General features: G+C 47.6%; 1 protein-coding gene and 1 long non-coding RNA gene across 19 annotated transcripts in view; one reads left to right on the top strand and one right to left on the bottom strand.

Annotated features, from left to right (window-relative positions):
• Positions 1–3,533, bottom strand: part of MARK3 (microtubule affinity regulating kinase 3) — a 61,916-nt gene extending 58,383 nt beyond the window's left edge. For 3 of the 15 annotated variants that reach the window (XM_090141697.1, XM_031592943.2, XM_090141696.1), the window contains exon 1: positions 2,819–3,526. In XM_090141697.1, the coding sequence (XP_089997823.1) occupies positions 2,819–2,869 (51 nt within the window). In that variant the 5' untranslated portion in view covers positions 2,870–3,526. Of the gene's footprint in view, positions 1–2,818 lie in introns of all 15 variants that reach the window. The other 12 variants (XM_090141689.1, XM_090141687.1, XM_090141690.1 and 9 more) reach the window with 8 other exon arrangements.
• Positions 2,529–14,851, top strand: LOC116228824 (uncharacterized). 4 transcript variants are annotated; one of them, XR_016467068.1, is made up of 4 exons: positions 2,529–2,746; positions 9,861–9,966; positions 11,268–11,388; positions 11,810–14,851. It is a non-coding gene; the product is annotated as an uncharacterized LOC116228824 (long non-coding RNA). The 4 variants fall into 4 exon arrangements; XR_016467067.1 differs by lacking the exon at positions 2,529–2,746 and adding an exon at positions 3,693–4,690; XR_004166879.2 differs by lacking the exon at positions 9,861–9,966 and having other exon boundaries at positions 11,810–14,850.
• Positions 14,852–18,591: the final 3,740 nt, after the last annotated feature.

The raw sequence follows: 18,591 nt of genomic DNA, 5'->3' as shown, positions 1-18,591 counted from the left end.
TCGTCACTATTAAAACAGGATTGCTCATCCTTCTTTCCCTAAAGGTCCTTCTTCTACATTGACCTTCACTTCCAGTTTTGGATGAAGGTCTATGCCGCTTCTCCTACATGCAGAACACAATTCTGCAGATGGCAGAAGAGAAGGGGAGACAATTCTGAGATCCTCTCCTTCACTCATGTCCCCGGAGCAGCTGGCAGCCACTGCTGTGAAAGACATCACCAGTGAGGAGTTGTTCCACCTTTGTGGTGAGCAGCCAGCTCATTTGCAGGCAAACAGCCAGCTCCCAACTGCCCAAGTGTGAAGTTCCTATGATCACAGATCATCTGGGATGCCTTTCCTCTCAACACCAGGTGACTCCTCGCCAAATTCTTTCATCTGAGGCACTTACAGCTTGATGGCTGCCAGTGGCTCTGGGAGAAAGTCACTGTGACAGCATTTCCACTTCAGCAGTATGTGCATGAAGCATCTCAGTAAGAAGTGGTATCCACCGCCTTCAAAGAAAAAAAATCAAGTGCTGACAATTAGACCTTGTCTATTTAGCAGGAACTGCCAAGTGCTGAACGTGGTTAACTGCAAGTATAGACAATGATAATTTACGTGCACCATCATTCTGGAGGCTAACTCCACATTAAAAACTGCATGTATAGGCATGGATAAAATATGATCAGCTCACTTAAACCACATTCAGCATCAGCCAAGGCTTTCTCAGCAGTGGTAATCATCCAAACAGCATTCGGAGGGTCCACTGCCATGCCCCAAAGGCTGGCTGAACACCTTGGCACTTCTTAAGCCATCTGAACTTCAAAGAGTCCTATGAATCTTAACTAACTTCTCTTAAGTGGAAGAAAAATCTAGAGTTCCGTTTACCTGTGAAAACATAGCATTCAGCTTCAGGCTGAAAGAACAATTAGTTGACACATCAAAAATGCTACATTTTGTATTTAAAAATAAAACAGTTAATTTTGTATCCATTTCCAGCCCTATGTATAATTCACCCAGACTAAATGCGGATTGAAATTTTAAAAAGGCCAAACAAGTCTGTGCTTTGGTGAAGTCGTAGATCACCAACAGCCAGAACATGAGAGAGGGCTGCAGCACTGTACTGTGGGATGGCTGCAATGGATCTGGAAGCAACTCATGTTGGTCGCTTCCTGCCAATATCACTACCTACAGGTATTTCTGTGGTCACCAGCCAAAGCACGGCAGTTGAAAGATATGCCTTAATCAAAACCTAAGGCGACTCATCTGCAAGCCAGACAACCCCTGTATGTTAAATTATGGAGATGACTAAAGAGAAGTGTCAGACCAACATTTTGAAGTGAGAACAAGGTGCCTTAAGTGGAAGATATGTAAAGCCTAACTTCAAGTGCTAAAACACTCTGCTTGTGAATAATGCATTTCATCAAGCACACGCTAAGTCTTTCTACCATTAAGCTAGCCGTAGTGGGGTTGGAGTTAACCACGCTGGAGAACCTTATCTAAGCAGTACCTAAAAGGATTTACTGGAAGGCCTCCATGCACATACCTGGAGCTCCAAAGTCTCAGTAAGGTTTACTTACAGACAAAATAATTATCTGAATAAACTTTGTATTTTCTGGAGTGTGCTGCATCACCTCTCCCCACGGCATAGGAAGAGCCACATAGCACTTTAATTATTTTCTTCCACAAGGCAGGAAGCTCACTGAGATTTTACAACCAAACATGCTTAGTTGGCTTTTTGTTCAACGCAGCCCTTAGCCTGCAGGTTGCATCTAGTGCTAAAACAAATAAAGATCACAGAAGTTAGAAGTGCCTATTATGTCAATAAAATCCAAATCCCTCGTAATGCAGTAATTGTTCCACGCAGCGTGTTTTCCAGTGCTTTGTCTGGTCTTGTTTTGAACAATGGGGCAACCATCACCTTCCTTGGACTATTTATGGGCTGAACAATCCAACAGTTTTTCCTGATCCGTAACCAAAGTTTCCACCTTTTATGTCAGATACATACGCAAGCCCTCACAAAAACCCTCCTCTGTCAAGTTAAGCATCTCATCTCCATAGAGCCCCCGAGAGCCTTTACAGAAAGCTCAATACCAAGTTCACCCATCGACTCATTTCAGGCGACGGCAACTGACAACTCCCTTCTGCACAGCCTCTGCGTTTTCCCCCAGCAATAAAGGAGAAAAACGCTCAGACAGGATTACCCTGGGATCAAGTAAGTTTTCACACAGAAGCAGCACAGTTCTTATTTGCAAAAAGGGAGGCTCCCACCCAGCTTCATTTTTGGCTGCCTGCTCACACGGTACCACCTCTATTTTTTCCCCTGTAGCCTACGACCTGTGCGATTGTTAACACAGCGGCTCGGCTCGATCTGGTCAATAAAACCTAAGAAAAAAATAATTAAAAAGGAACAGGCTCTCTGGATCGGAAGCGGATTTCAATAAAACGGACCTTTTCGTGCCATCGGCACAGGTGACGGAGCCCAACAGCGTCACCGCCGTGCAGAACCCCGCACGCCAGCGGGGAAGAGGCCCTTTATGTAGGTCACCTCGCCCACCCCTCCCGACGCTCAGCGCTCGCCATCTGCTCGCTCCGGGGCGACGCGGCCGCTCCGGGCACCGAGCGCGCAGCACCGGGGCGGGATTCCTCCTCCGCCGCGTTAGGGACCGGGCGGCCCCGCTGCTGCGAGACGCCGCGATGCAGCGGCAGAGCCGAGCAGGCCGCCGGGAGGCACGCAGCGCTCAACGGGCTAGAGAGGAGAATAAACGTAAGGATAAGCCAGCCCGGGGACGGAGGCAGGCGGCGCTCGGGGCGACGTCCCCCCGCCCGCGGTACTCACGTTCTCGGTGTCGCGCTCGTTCACCGTGGGCAATGGAGTCCGAGTGGACATTTTCCCTCGCTCGGGCACCAGCGCTGCCCGCGGCGCGCACTCGCACTCGCACACCACCCCCGGGCCGGGCCGGGCCGCGCTTCTGCTGGGAGGCGTCGGGCGCAGAGAGCCACCATGAAGGACGAGGTGCCGGGGGGCGGCGTCGCTCCGTGTCCCCCCGCCTCCGCGGCCGCGTTAGATCCCCCCGAGGGCGCGGGGCGGCCTCTCGCCCTCCGCCTGCCGCGGGCTCATCCTACGCTCAGCCGGGCCGGGCGGGGGGCTCAGCGGCGGCGCCTCATCGGGCGGTGGCGGCGGGGGAAGGGGACGGCGGAGGGGCTGCCGGGGAAGCGGAGCGGCTCGGCCCGTCTCGCCGGCCCCGCGGCGGCGGAGCGCAGGCCGCCCACCGGGGGGGCTCCCTGCTCTTTGCCCCCGCTTCACCGGGCCGCCGCCGCCGCCGCTCCTCGCATCCCGCCCCGCGCCCCGTTAAGGCCGGCACCCCGCGGGCCGCCGGCGGGCTGGGGACGCCGACTGCCCGTCCGCTTCTCTTTCCCGTCCTCCCTCCCGCGCTCGCTGCCAGCCGCCCCCCGCCCCTCCGCCGCTCCCTGACGAGCCAAGATGGCCGCCCGGCTTCCTCCGCGCCGAGCCCAGCTCCGACATGAACCGGAAGGGCCCGCCCCGCGCCCGGCCGGGGCGAGGAGGCCGGCGGCGTGTTGCTAGGGGCCGGGCCGGGCGGGGCGGGGCGGGGAAGAGCCGGGCTCTGCCGCTCCCTGTGCCGCTCTGAGCGGGCTCCTCCTCGATGTGGCCTCGGGTGGGAATCGGGAGGGGGGTTGGGGTGGGTGGGAGCGGTGTGAAGGAGGGGGAATGGACGGGGCGTGAAGGAACGTCGGTGGGAACGTGTCGCTGAATACGAGCCCTCGTCCGCAAAGAGGCTGTGGGGATGTAGGGACGGACCCGCTGCCCGTCTGTGGGGCGAAGCAAGGCTGCTCGCGGTCAGGGAGCCTCACCGCTGCGTGCAGAGCGGGTTTGGGCCTTGAGCGTCTTGCTGCTATCCTGCTTCATCCCTGGCTCCAAAGAGGAGCGTGCACGTGTGGTGAGGGCAGCTCACGTGTGCTTAAAGCCTGGGGCTGCTGGCTCTGACCTAGCACACGCAGGCTCCGAGGTGCTGCAGCTCTAAAGGTCACTTGCTGGAGAGCAGAAGCCCTCAGAACGTGCTGCTTCTGCCCAGAAGTCACTGCAGTCAAGAACACAAGGAAGTTCATTGAACTGCAGCACCATTGCAGTTGGAAGGGATCTTTAATGGCCATTTACTCCAACCCCCCTGCAATGAGCAGGAACACCCACAGCTCCATCAGGTTCTCAGAGTCCCTCCGGCCTGACCTTGGCTGTCTGCAGGGATGGGGCACGCACCACGTCCCTGGGCAGCCTGTGCCGCCTGTGCCAGTGCCTCACCGCTCTTACTGTAAAAGAAACATCCTTTTGTTTTGAGTCTAAATCTCCCTTCTGTTAGTTTGAAGCCATTTCCCCTATCCTATCACAGCTTAAGATCTTGATGTAGTCATGAGTGGATCTAATAAGAATAGGAAAAAGAAGTAATCTTTGTGTATTCAATATATAGCTAGTGTATGGGAACTGTTGATCATGGCCTGAACCTCTGATTGACCACCTGAGGCAAGCAATGAGTCAGCCACGGGGGCACAACTGAAGGCAATTCACCTGTGCTACCAGAAGGGGTGGAGCCTGGCTCCACCTCTCCTAGATCCCATTTAAGTGTTACTGCCACTGAGGAAGGTTCTCTTTCTGGAGATTGCTCCTTGTGGGGTTTACTGTGAGCCTTTGATACCGGTGAGTATTTTCACTTATTTTGATTATCTTTCCATCTTGATAATCTTACTAACCTTTGTACACCTATTGATTGTACAGTTAGCTTAGAAACAGACCTATTTCTGTTATTTTTTTATAGAGAAAAGGCAGAAGAAAATCTCTGCAGAAATAAATGTGGGATTGGATGGAATTTGCAGCAGTTTGTCATCTCTGGAGATCCCGCAGCATAGCGATAACGTTTTGTCTTTCTAAAGCATAGTTTATCTGGCAAACTTCATCTGTCTTATAAATATTTACCAGCTTAGCCTTGAAATCCATCCTGCAATGTAGGTGATATTTTCCTACTTTCAGAGACACTAGCAAGGATAGGTAGCTTCTGAGCACTATCCAATTAAAAAGCTGTTTGTCTTGTTACTTTACTTTATCATCAAGACTACCAAACTTCACACACATAACCAATAGAAGAAGAAACTCAGTAGACTCATGTCCTTCTTGGTCTCAAGCCAAGACGACACCTTCCTTTATGTCAGTGACAGGAATTTTTTGGGTAACTTGAAGAATATTTACCCCTTGTTTTTGTGTTTCATAGTATCATTAAGTTGGAAAAGACCACTAATCCAATCATGAACTTATCATGTGTTTGTGTGTGTATATATATATATATCCATGTGCACATAAACTCATTTTACATAAGAGCTGCTCTCCTTCCATAGCAGGCAGGACCCTTTGTGCTGGAAACAGAGAGGGGGTTGTGTCTCTCTGATGTGTCAAGGTCAGTCTTAGCAGAGCCAGGAGTACCCACATCTCCTGGCTTGCTGCTTTTGCCACATGGCTGCTTCTTCATTTTCGGCTGCCAGCAGAAGGTGTTCTTTACAATTTGTTTATAAAGAATGGTAACTGACTTATGATAGAGTCAGAAAAAGTAAAAATAGGTAGAAGTTTACTTTAGTTGTTAACCAGATGAATGCTTTCATCCTGCATTGGTGGGAACTGCAGCTGACATGGGAGTGCTGAACTGCCAGCACCAAAGCCTGGGAGTGATTTTCAGAGTGTGTGTTGAGTTCCCCTGTGCTGTTTGTATGTACAAACATACATCAAGTGACACTGAAGTATAGGGCTATACAAACTTGCGTTGTTATTCTGGGGTGCAGATAAATCCAAACTATCCCATTATATGTGGTCAGGTGAAACTCCTAGGCCTGTCCATCCAATAGAAGTTCTGTTATTACTTTGGGTAAAGCCCACATTTAACATTACCCAAATTAAACAAAGCTGAGAGCAGGTGACAGAGGAGGGGAGGTTGTGGGGAAAGGAATGCTTGTTTATTTCAGAGTGATGTTTTTGACTGGCAAAGTGATGTTGAAACAAGAACTTTTGAAGAAAGTGCTTGAGACCACAAAAAATAACAGCAGCTCATTTTGTTGTTTTATCACCAGTAATGGGAAACATTGATTTGTGTTGGCAGTTCCATGCAGCAAAACCTGCACAGGGGATAACAAACGACAGAGCAGCTGCTTTATTGTTTCATTTAATTCTGGCTATATTCTGTTTCTCATGTTCAGACAGGTGAAGCATATAAATTTTCTTAGAACTTTAGACATACTTTAAAAAAAAAAAAAAAATTGCATGGGTTTCTTATTTCTTTGTTGCCCATAAGTATTCTGTGTAATATCAGGTACTACTTAAGCTGCATTCATAATCAGAAGATGATTTTTTCCCTATCTATCTAAAGGTTCTGAAAACTCAGGAATCTGATAATCCAATTGTATTTTCCTAGTTCTCTGTGTGCCATCACAGGCGATAGTGACAGTGGAACTCCAATGACAATGTTTGCACATTATCCAGGATAAGATACAACTTGTGCTTCGAGCTGCACAGCCGCTACAGTGCTAACACTTGTAAAAACTTGTTTTTGTCAGCGGATCTGGAGAATATGACTCAAAGACACACAGGAAGCAGCTTAGTTAAGGTGCCGTTTTTATGTCAGTTTTTTGGCTATCGCCACACACAGAAAACAAAAGAAAACAATATGATTCAAAACAACATCATTATGATGAAGCATTTCAATTTTTTTTTCTTCTGAATGCTAAAAGTTGCAGCAGTCACTAAATCTCTGAACAGTACATTGCACATGCATAGTAAATACTAACTTTAACATTGTGATCAGAGCAAAAATGATGGAATTGATTAAAAATGCTGGACGGAATGTAAGGATTAATTTTAAGTTATTCAAATGTGTGAGGTTTCAGTCTTAATTCTGCAAAAAGGATTACATATGCAGAATTGACTTAGGTAATTATATTCCCCTCACCTCGCTTTAGAGGCTGAGGACTGGAAGACATCAGCTGGTAGAGGCAAGTAGAGGATCAGCTAATGTAATTGGTAGAGCTGCCTCATCCTGCTCTGCAGCTATGACAGAATACACCACCTGGGAATCTGCTGAAATATGAAATCATTTTCATTTACACAAAAATATCAGTTTAGGCTGATAATTATTAACCCTGATGTCACTTGTGTTTCTTCAAGCCTTTACAAAATGCATTTTAAAAGCTACAGTAATGTACCCAGTATTATTCCTTCTTATTCTAATATCTTGTTGTTAGGTGATCATTATGGTCCTTTTCAACCCAGGTCATCTCATGATTTCATGATTATGTGAAATTCTAAAATAATTCCATGCAGTGAATGGTTTTAAGAACCATTTCATCATCAGGGTTACCTCTGAAACTGATATCGTTATTTGTATTTGTATTTCAAATTTTAAATTCCATAGAATATATGAAAACTTAACAGTGTTTTATGATAGGAAGGAGAAATGTGTGATTTCAATAATGGTGATGGAAAAGCTATTGATAGAAAAGTACTGATTACTGTCTATGAGCTGAATCAATAGTCCCTGCTCATATGATGAGGCCCAAGTGCAACCCTGCAAGGCCAGGCTGACATGTGGTTTTGACAGCAGAGAAAACAATGGAAAGAGAAAAGATCTTCCTTCTCAATGTTGTATCCATGCTGTCATGCCAACACGGAATGAGATCCAAAAGGTGGGATGAGATTTAATGTGTTAACTTCCTCTTTTCATCCATGCAGTTTTCACTTCCAATCTTGCCTTTCCCCTCAGGGTCTTTGGGGACGGCAGGATGGCTGTGGCAGTGCAACTGCTCATTGTTTCTCAGGCATGAGAGAGCTCAGGCACTGGGCTGTGAATATGAGAAAACAGGAGTGAGCAGTAGTGGCTTCTGGATTGCAAGCTTCGTGTAATTCCTTACCTGTCGGGCCAGACAAGCGGTGCATGGCAGAGCCATGTAGCATAATGTGTGAGAGGTGAACCTTCATGATGGGATTGCTGTTCAGTGCATGAACTGCACTATTTCCACCACTGTTTCCATCTGCTTGGCTCGTGGGGTCTGGGGCAGAATCACACTGCTCCTAGGAGCTGGGTGAGAGTGTTGTTCTGGTGGGTTGGCGCTGGGTCAGTGTTGTGAAAAGCGAAATGAAAATACCTCCTTAGCTTTCCATAAACCTGATGCCTTGCGGGCTATGAAAGAAACACAAGGAGAAGCAGTCGGTTGGCAGCCATGCTCTGAACTTGACCCTATGTTTGAAGCTAGCCTAGGTGTTTTATAACAACCTCTTCTATTCCTGCTAGTGCATAACCCCAGCAGGGCTGCATCTTAAACACAGATCCGTTCGGGTGCCTTGCCATCTGAGTCAGGCACGTTACTGTTCCTCCTACACTGTTTCCTGTGTGGTTAATACTGAATCAAAGACTCCATTCACAATGATGGGGAAAGAATAGATGACTCCAGCACACGTAATATTTTCAAGTGCAAATTAATAATTGGTGTGCCTGAGTGTCAGCGGGAAGCAATTGTTTGGTAGCGGGGAGATGAATCCCAGGCTTTTTGGGCACAGGTTATCTAAAAATGAACAAGCCCACGCTTGTTCAAAAAGGAACATCTAAAATTGTCGACAGGCTAGTGGAAAGTACGCAGCTCAGCTGAAGTTCCCAGGGCCCACAGTAAGCCCCAGGGGCTGGGTTTTGCCAAAGAGATTTAAATTCTGGAGGCTGTCATTAAAACGAATCCTATTCAATTCTCTAAGTGTTAGCATGCACACTTTTCTCTGATTCGTTGACACCTTATCACTCTGTTTCTGCCATGGATACCAGACATGAGCATGGTATTCCAGCTGTAATAATGCAAAACCAAAATACAGGTGTGAAATAACTTATTTTGCTGATGCCACAGTTGAAGAACCCATTTAGCCCTTTCAGATACAGTAACTGAACTCTGGAAATTCATGTTACTGTGACTCACATGCCCTTTCAATATCACTGACCTTCCCCTCCATGCAGAGTCCCCCATCTTGTAAGTACGCTTTCTTTTTCCTACAAGCAGAATTTCTAACTTTGGCCATATTAAAATGTGTGTCACTTACCTAAAATTTTGCAAACAGTTTTGTTCTGCCTCAATGCCATCTTTTAATTTTCAATCCTTTCTCCATTCTGGGGGCAGCTGCAAGGCTTATTGGTCAATCTTTCTGTTCCTTTATGGCCCTTGATACAGATATGCATTGGTGCAAGCCAAGAACCAGATGTGCTGGGCTATAGTCCTGCATTATGTTTTTCTGCTGATAAAAAGAAGTTGCTACCTTGAGTGTTCAGAAAACACACAGCCTGGGGTGGGGAAAGGCTGGAGGGAGAATAACTGAGAGGAAAAAAAACAGGTGGGGGTTGAGCAAAAGATGGGGTGCAAGGACTGAGGTGTCAAAACAGAGCTGGGGGCTGCTGAGCAGACAAGGGGTCCCAGCACCCTTCTGGGACACTGCAGTGCTGCAAGGGCGAGCAGTTTGATGCTTGATGAATGTCACTGTGGTTTCCATAGCTCTGGTTTCTCAATCAGCATGTTCTGCAGCAACAAGTTGAGGGCCTTAAAGGAGTCACGGTGTTTTTCATCAGCTTTCTTATCTTTATCACTCAATCTTGCATGCTCCTCTAAATGATAACAAGTCTGTTAGAAAGGGTCTCTTCCCATAAAATCCAGTTGATTGGCATTAATTACATTTCTCTCCCTTAATTCTTTGTTAATCGAGATCCATATGAGTCATTTCATTATATTGCTGGGACTCCTGTCAGAGACAAGCCTCTAAATAGTCATATCTTTCTTTTCTCCTTTGCTTTCCTTTGGAGCTTCCCCAGAGCCCAGAAAGTCACCAGTGGCTGCACACATCTTCTGCCTTGCATTGATGTGTGAGGGAACACATCTTTGATAATTACCTGACAAAGCCAAGCACAGGTTAGATTCTACTGAAGCAAGGGGGGTTCTGAACAAAGAATTGATGTTACAGTCATGAACAACATTTGCAAATGCACAGGAAGATGTACTTTTCCTGTTCATGTTCGAATTTCTGTATTACAATATAGTGCTGTAACTACAAAGGATCTTTTAAAAATGTGTGCATGATGTAAAGAAAAAGATTTATGGCAGACCAGGTACAGACTGCACAGGACTGAGAGTTTTGGTGTACTGTGCCCAGCATGGGGCTTCACAGCACTCTTGCTCTTCTAGCACTAAACCACCTTTTGCTTCTCATTCTCCTCAAATGCTGACAGCAACCCAGGAAATGAAGAAACATCCCCACCGTTACAGTAGATATGTAGTAACATCATCACTTTTTTTTTTTTAAGTTTCAGAACATCGAGGAGATGACAAATGCATAACGTATTTGGGCTTGTTTCATAGGAAAAGATGAGCTGCTGATTTGAGAATGTCTGATAGGAGGTCAACAGCTTCAAATTGAATTGGAAAAATATCAAATTAATGCTGTTGCCACAATCCTGATTAGAATTCACATCACACAAGAACATAAAAACACTTTTAGAGAGAGAGAGAATGTTTTATCATCCAAGCACAGCACTGATTTCAAGATGCATAGAAGAAAAGAGCAAAATGAATTAGGAGTGTTTTACTGTTACTGAAATAAAAAGCAGCAATTGAAAATGAGGACTGTCCCTCAAATACACACAGATAACAACCACAAGCCCTGTATCCTCTCACGAGTGTATTAATCTGTAGAGGTGTTGGAAGGCACTGGGGAGGATAGGAACCCCCTGCTGTGCTGCAGCGAGCACACCTGAGCAGGGCATGGTGCTGGTGCTCCCAGCCTCAGGTTTGGAGCAGTGGGACATCCTCAGCCCCAGATAGTGCAGGCTGCAGCTCTGTGTATGCCTGGGCCAGAGTGCCAGTCACAGCACAGCACCCCTTTTCTGGTGGCAGTGAGCGTTTCAGGATTAGCCCTGTGGTCTGCATGAATCGCACGGCTCTGCGTGCCTTGCTTGAAGTGCTCTGTGCTATATAAACCTAATACATGAATAATTCCTTCTGGCAGTGAGGTCTGTGCGTGCTGCAGGTATTCTCTGTAGAGAAAATCTACCTCTGGCATAGAACTGAAGAGTTTTCTGTATATCTTATATCAATTTTCTTTTTACACATTATTCGACTTTGCATGATTTATGGGCAAATGTGATTGCAAATATATTACCTTAATTACCATTCACTGCTTTTCTTCCCTCCACTCTCCCCCTCCCTTGTTTTAGCCTGCTACTTCTCCTGGGACGTGGCTGACCAACCTTCCCTGTCAGCATCCAGAAGTACACCTCTCCCACAGGAGAAATCTACCATCTACCTCCACCTACCTCCCCTCTCTGCAGCAGAGCAGTAAGTCTTGCTAGCAGGACTTACCCTTGCAAGCATAGGATCCCACTGAGCCTATAAATACTTCCTCTCATTGACCAGCATTGCCAACCATAACATTCCCTTACCCATTTATAGGAGGTGCTGCTCATGGCATTAATATGACCATTAACACCCTTACTGTTTCTCCCACTAACATCTTGTGCCTATAAACAAGTTTTCCTATTTTCTGGTCATTCTGGTCTTACTGTGTGCCTACTTCAGCTTGAGCCACCTGATCTCTGAGGAGATGATCTTTTAAATGCTTCTGAAAACATTCACAATCGTTTTAGATTTTTCAAGCTGATTTTGAAAAGCAAAGTGACGTTGCTTTGAGAAATTTGGCGGTATGACCTTTAGTGCTTTAGAAACCTTCCATATTTTTGTTTGTTTGCTTTTTTTTCAGTAACGATGTGGAAAAAAAGGAAGAAGAGAGAATCAAATACCCATGAAGATGAGCAACCAGTAGTTGGAATATCAACCTTTTGTAGGAGTTTTTGAATAAAGGAGAGATTCCTCTCTCTGGAAGTCAGCAGAATGAAAGGGACTTTGCAAATTTTTGGAAATTCAGCAAATGTTTGTTCCTATTTTCAAACAATTTTGTTGAAAGCACTTTTGTTCATCTACAATAGCCGATGGAGAGGCTGAAGCCACTCCAAAGGCAGCGCTGGGAATAGCGTGCCTCTTTGCAGTGTGTGGTGCTTGTGGGACAGCTGCAGTGGGGCTGGGGGTGGCTGGGGACAGCAGGAAAGGAAGAAACATTTGGGACAGAAGGGAAGATCTGACAGACAGGAAAAGCACACGGGTCTGAGGAATGGGGAAATGGCTGATGGAAAAACACCCAAACGCTGACCCTGAAGAATTTTCCTTTTGAATAACTTCATTCCTCTCATAAGGAGGAATGAACCAAGAGCACCTACACAGGGTGTGACCCTTGATAGTTTAACTCTGAGTTCTTATTTTCTAATGTTGACTGCCTTCAGCATCCTTCATCTGACCTGCCAGAGCACTGGTCCCCAGGGGATGATACTGAAGGACCAAGGCATCAGCTGCAACCACCTGAGACCAAGCCTGAGCTCACCTGGGCCTAAGTCTGGCTACAGTCTGTGGAAAGGGGACGTTTGGAGGGCATACAAGGGCCTGGGCTGCCAGCTTTTCAAAAGAGAACCAGAGATATTAAAATCAACTTCTGAAGTATTTGTTTCAAGGCGGTGAAAACATGTTGTTGCCATCCACTGGCTGCATGTGTGTCATATACTGCCACATCCTGTAATTGCCAGTGGCTCCATGTCCTCCATGTTCCATGTCCTCCGTGAAGATGCAATACAGACCCCAGTTCAGGGCATTGGAAATGCATGCTCTGCAGAGAGCAGCACTGCTGAAAAATGCTATGTAAGAACCTATATACACACATAAATATATTTATATCCCTCTGCGTGCGTACATAACCTTGCTGTCTTTGCTATAGACCCTCCTGCTACCTGCAAGTATCACACGCATACCCCTTGGGAGCCCATGGGGGCTGTACTGTATAACAGAAGGGGATTTATCACCTTCTCTAATACCTAAGGAAAAGTCTAATACTATTTTGTAAAGTACCGCACTGTTTTTGGGCTCAGCTCTATTGCTTTTAATATTTTATACATGTGAATATGATGTACTGCAATGAAAATACCCTTACATCTTTTTCCAGTAAGTGCATCTATCAAAACAAGGAGCGATGTCAAATGATAGAGAGGAGCTCTGGGTCTGGAAGGCACAAGAAAATGCATAAAAGATGAAGCTCTATTTATGTTGCTCGTGCATGCAAAAAAAAGAAAAAGAAAGGAGAAAAAGAAAAACCCAACAACCCTCCTACGTTAAAGCTCTCAAAGCTACAAAGTAAATCAGCCAGCATGTGGCTTCTGTGCTTGTGCATTAGGATCTAGGCTTTAATTACAGATCCCATTGCCTTTGCAGAGAAATCCCCTTTGTTTAGCTACTGGAGCTGATAAGGCTGAGGAAGAGTGAGGGTGCAGGGGACTTGTTCCTGGGGCACAGGAACGCTTTTGGACCCAAATCTTGCCTTATTTCTGTTCCCCAGCTATACTGCCTCGTGTCATCATAGCTGGGCTCAATCCAACAGCAGCCATGAAGCCCTGTGACACTGAAGCCAGAGGGAAGTTTGTGTGACCAGCTGTAACCACAGGGCAGAGCTGGCACGTTGGGCAGCTTGGAGAACAGAGAACGGAAAATCACAGCACTGTTCACGGGGATGTGCTGGTGGTGCTGAGCTGAAGCCGGTGTCTCTACTAGGAGCAATATGCATGCATTAGCACAATGGAGTGGGCTAATTTACCCTAAGCTCAGCAGTTAAACTGCTTTAGGGCTCACAGAGGGCTACTTCAGGTCTCTCTTCAAGCCAGATTTTTGCTTAGCAGTTATTCTGCAGGTGGGCGCCATCCATTTTGTGCTCAGTGAGGAGCCAGGGTAGGGAGCCTTGGGGAAATAATGAAATGAGAAACATGCAGAGGCAGCCTTCCTCCTGCATTTCCTAACTTCAGAGTGGCTGACTTGGTAACCTCAGTCTTCTTGAGGCCACTTGCATGCGTGGGCACTGCTGGGCTACAGGGAAACAAACAACATTAGGGATTTGTCCAGGGAGGTTGTGGATGCCCCATCCCTGGAGGCATTCAAGGCCAGGCTGGATGTGGCTCTGGACAGTCTGGTCTGGTGGTTGGCGACCCTGCACATTGCAGGGGGGTTGAAACTAGATGACCATTGTGGTCCTTTTCAACCCAGGCTATTCTATGATTCTGTGATTCTATGATGGGAATGGGGCACAGCTGGAGCACTGAGACCATCACGCAGAAGCACGATGGAAGCCAGCATGGGGATTGTCACAGCAGAAGGTTGGCATCCTCAGCATCTCAACCAACACAAGATATGGGACCAACAGACTTCAGCTGACGGCAGAGGAGAAGTGCAGATGGGAGTATTTTTTTTTCACCCCAACTACCGTGGGGGACACATCTGATTGTGGAGAAGCTATCCACCTTCATTCCCATGCCCTCTGTGTCCCTCCTCTCCTTTCCTGGCTCCTTATGCCATCTTTCCATTCTCAATCCAGCCCACCACCACGAGGCAGCTGGCAGTCAGGGTATGCTCATGTGGATCCATTCATCAGGGCCGTGCTGGCATAGCTGCTAGAACACCGTGTGTGGGTCATTCTGCCTCGTTCATCCCAGCAAACAGCTGGCTGGATCCTCCTCACCACATCCCAGTGTTGGCTGCACTGGGCTCCCAGCTGGGAGCTGGAGCTGTGCGTTGGAGTGGGCACTTCTGCTGCTTTCCACCTGGCAGCTTTCTGGCCCTGCAGTTCGCTTTCCTGAGGAGACTGAATGGTCCTGTGGGCTTGTAAGCATTTTGTAACTTAATAACAGGTCATATTAATTCATCTTTTTGTGTTCTGTCTTTACTCCTTAGAAAGATGGAAATCATTTTTTAAAAATAAAACATTGCATATGCTGCGTGTGGGAAGTGGTGATTTCTAGCTACGGACTGAGGGGGCAAAAGTGTGTAATTTATAACTGTATCATAAATAATGAGTCTGATGCCTCTGTTACTGTGACTTTACACCAGTCTAAAAGTGGAGTCCGAAGCTGAGAGTCAGCCCCAGTATGTAATCCCTCCACTGCAGAGCAACTGAACACTGGGAGCTGGATCCTTGGCAGGCACAAACAAGAAGAGTTTCATTAACTTTGTGTTTCCTTTCTGCTAATGAGCCAGGCTGTGGATCCTCTGACTCAAACCGAGCATTTTTTGCACCAGGAGGTAGGCTGGGGTAGGTGTGGAGCCCTGGACAGGAACCAAGAGCTGGCAAGACACCAGGAAAATATCTGCTCATCTTCACTGCCTTCGGTGCAGCTATTCTAACTTGTCCCAACCGATGATCTGTCCCTGGAGTCACAAGGAGCATTTGAACAATGCTTTCAAACACGGGGTTTGGATTTTGGGTCGCCCTGTGCGGAGCCAGGAGTTGGACTCGATGATCCTTGTGGGTCATTGAGGTGGCTGTGTGCAGCCCCGCGGGCTGCCTGTCCCACGGCTGTGTGCCTCTCTGGGAGCGTGCACCAGGGATGTGGGAGCTGCATGCCGCAGCACGGCGTGTGAGTCACCCAGGGTACGTGTCTTACATAACCCTGCACACGTTTTTGGAGCATGCTGCAGCTGAAAGGGCTGCCAGGAGTCCTGACAGGGGTGGGGAGGAGCAGACGGAAGATAGCAAAGGCTGCTTTTCCTTTGCCCCCTTAAGTATGACCCCTCTGGTGCAGGAGACCACACATGGCTGGAGGCCCTGTGGTGTGTAACCTCAGCTGCTCTGGGCCAGAGACTTCACTGCAGTGCCAGGTCCAAACCTGAGACCTTCACTGACAATAAATGAACCTCTGAGCCAATGTCCTCTGCTTCCAACCTGTCTCTGCCCCAGAGTTCCACAGAACACAGGTGAGGGTCATTCCAAGCAATGGGCTAAACTGCCAGTGGCTTCAACTTCAGACTGAATACATTTTTATAATAACCCTCCTGCACTGTGCTCTCTGTCTCATGGTGCAGTCACCGGCTGCATTTTCACCAGTGAATACCGATTTGTGAAAGGCAAAATGTTGAATGGCTCCAGTTCAGCTCAGCTCCCATCCAGCAGCCCTCCTGGCTCCAGGAGGGACTTTGGAACAAACCCAGGGCCAGAGCAGTGCAGAGCTCCCACTGTGCCCAGACTGGAGCAGGGACTTCATGCCATCCTCACAGCCTGCTCAGCTGTATCACGCTTGCAGGATTTTAGGATGGAGGTTGAAACCCACAGGGGAGGTTCCCAGTGGTGCTTCCTCCAGGTGTGTGCACCCTAAGCAGCACCTTCCCTGCAGAACTGATAGGAGACCAAGAGAAGCCCCTCTTCTCACAGTCCAGGTGCTGCTGCCATGCAGCTTGCCTCACTGCAGGGCTGGAGCCACGGTGTCTCCTCCCCACTGAGCAGTGAATCTTTATTTGGTACACGAGTGTCAACAGGTGTTGTGAAGAGAAGAGGGACGAGGGGATATGGGTGCAGCTGGAGGAAGTATTTATAGCTGCCTTTTATAAAAAACATATAGCTCACATCTCCGTTAACGTATGTAACGCAATCGGGAACCTGAGCTTTTCATGATCCCCTGGCTGCAGGATTTCCTGTGGAATCCTCTACCGGCCGCAAAAACAAGCTAAAAATAAATGCATTAAAAATGACACACATACTGAAACCTGTGCATGCCTTTGCCTCGTTGCTGGATGGTGAATTGGGTGGCAGCAATGGGAACAGGGAAAGAAAACTGGAGAACTCCATAATACCTGGGTTGGTGAGGGTTGAAGTCCCCAGGCAGCTCCAGTTGTGCATGGGTAAGAGCATCTGCTATGGACAGGAGTTCAGCCCCCCACAGAAAGCTGAGCTTCGAGCCCTCCAGTCAACCCAGGATGCCATGATAGATGAATGCAGCCTCTTCCCCTTGCTGCTGCTCCCAAGCCGTTTCACTGCACGGCTTGCAGTTTGTCCTTACAGAAGCTCCTGACTGCTGCCATCCACTACCACTTTGGCTTTTTTGTAGTATTAGGCTGACTTACCATATTGCAGTGGCACCTGCAGGAGTGTGGGCTCTTTGGAGTGCAAATGGGGATTTCTGTTGCTCTCCATGAAAACTCTCTTCCCAGCAGGGCGTCTTGTGCAGAATGAGCTACAGAAGGAGTGATTTGGAGTGATTTTTAAGCAGTACCAAGAGCAGGGAAACAACTGATTGAGAGAGAAATGGCTTCACCCTTTCTTTTCTGATGGGGGTTAAAGGCTGTTGTCTACCCAGGCTCTTGTTGTCAAAGGCACGAAGCACCTGTAGCTGCAGGGAGGGGACTGGACTTACTCTGTGGCTGCCTTCAGGCAGATGCCAAGGGATCAAGGAGGTGGCAATTCCCAGAAATGCTCCCTGCTTGTTCCCAGGGAGCTGTGGCAATGGACAGTGAGGCAGCGTGAGTTCCCCCTCTTGCTTGTCCAAGGTTTGGAGTGCAAAGTTGCCCAAGCTCACCCCCTGCTGAGGGCAATTCCTGCATTCACAAGAGCAAAACTGAGAAGAATCAGCCACAGAACATCCCTCCCTTGGGTTGATAAACTCCAAACAGTGCCAGGAGCCCTCAGAAATGCATGATGCTATCAATACTGATGGGAAGGGAAACAAAAGAACGTTTTTCAGGGCTGGATTAGGGTTTTTTTGAATAAGAAAGACAGACTGGAGTCACTGTGTGGCATTGTGCTGCTACAGACATAGCCACATCAAAGTCCTTTCCCCACCTTGGCTGGATACACTAGGCATGATCCTGTCCTCATACGATTGCTGGGGTTATTTTTCTCTGGGGTTAACCATGAAGGTCCTCAGCCCAATCTCCATCGTCCCTTAAATCCATTTGCTTATGAAATTGGAGACAACCTGCTAGGGAAGAGAAGACACCAGTCCTTCTCCTTGCCCAGGAGATGGTCCCCACCCCAGGGTAAGCTTATGCTTCACTTTTGTTTGTATGCTTCATTTTTTTCTGCAGAAAAGAGGAAGGTCTGAGCTGTCTTCAAGGAAGACTGCAGATACACAGGGAGGGGAAAAAAAAAAGAAAGCTATTTCTTTGGAAGTCATTTTCTCTTAAGAAGTTCTGCCTGCATTTTTTATTAATAATACAACACCCTGGATGTGTCAAAAAATATGAAAATACATTTCCTGGTGGGAGCTCCAGTCTCACAGACCCTGGCAGTACGGCTGGGTTGTCATTTGCTTCTCAGAATTTCATTTCCTAATCAACACGTCTCTGAAATCACTGTGTTTTCAAAGTCTGGCTTCCACAGCTGCTGTGATCAAAGCCGGGGAGGTGGGGCAGAGTGGGCAGGGGGAACCACGCTGTCTCCATCAGCGGGAGAGGGAGGAGAAAGCCCACGTAGCAGAGAGAGCTGAGACAAAGGGGTTTGATGTCCCCACGTGGGTCTAATATTTCAGAGGCAAATAGGAAAATAAGGATCTAGAGACCCATCCCTCGACTCTGGCATCCAGCTGGTCTCCACTTGAGGGATTTTTTCCTTGATATTTGAGTTTCTTGGCTAGCAAGAGGCAGAGGAGCAGGGGCTCTGTCAAGCTGCCACGATGGCAGCCCTGG

Source organism: Phasianus colchicus, chromosome 5 (assembly GCF_987193195.1).
Source record: "Phasianus colchicus chromosome 5, bPhaCol1.hap1.1, whole genome shotgun sequence".
Taxonomy (NCBI): Eukaryota; Metazoa; Chordata; class Aves; order Galliformes; family Phasianidae; genus Phasianus; species Phasianus colchicus.
This window is presented reverse-complemented; position numbering and strand designations above follow the sequence as displayed.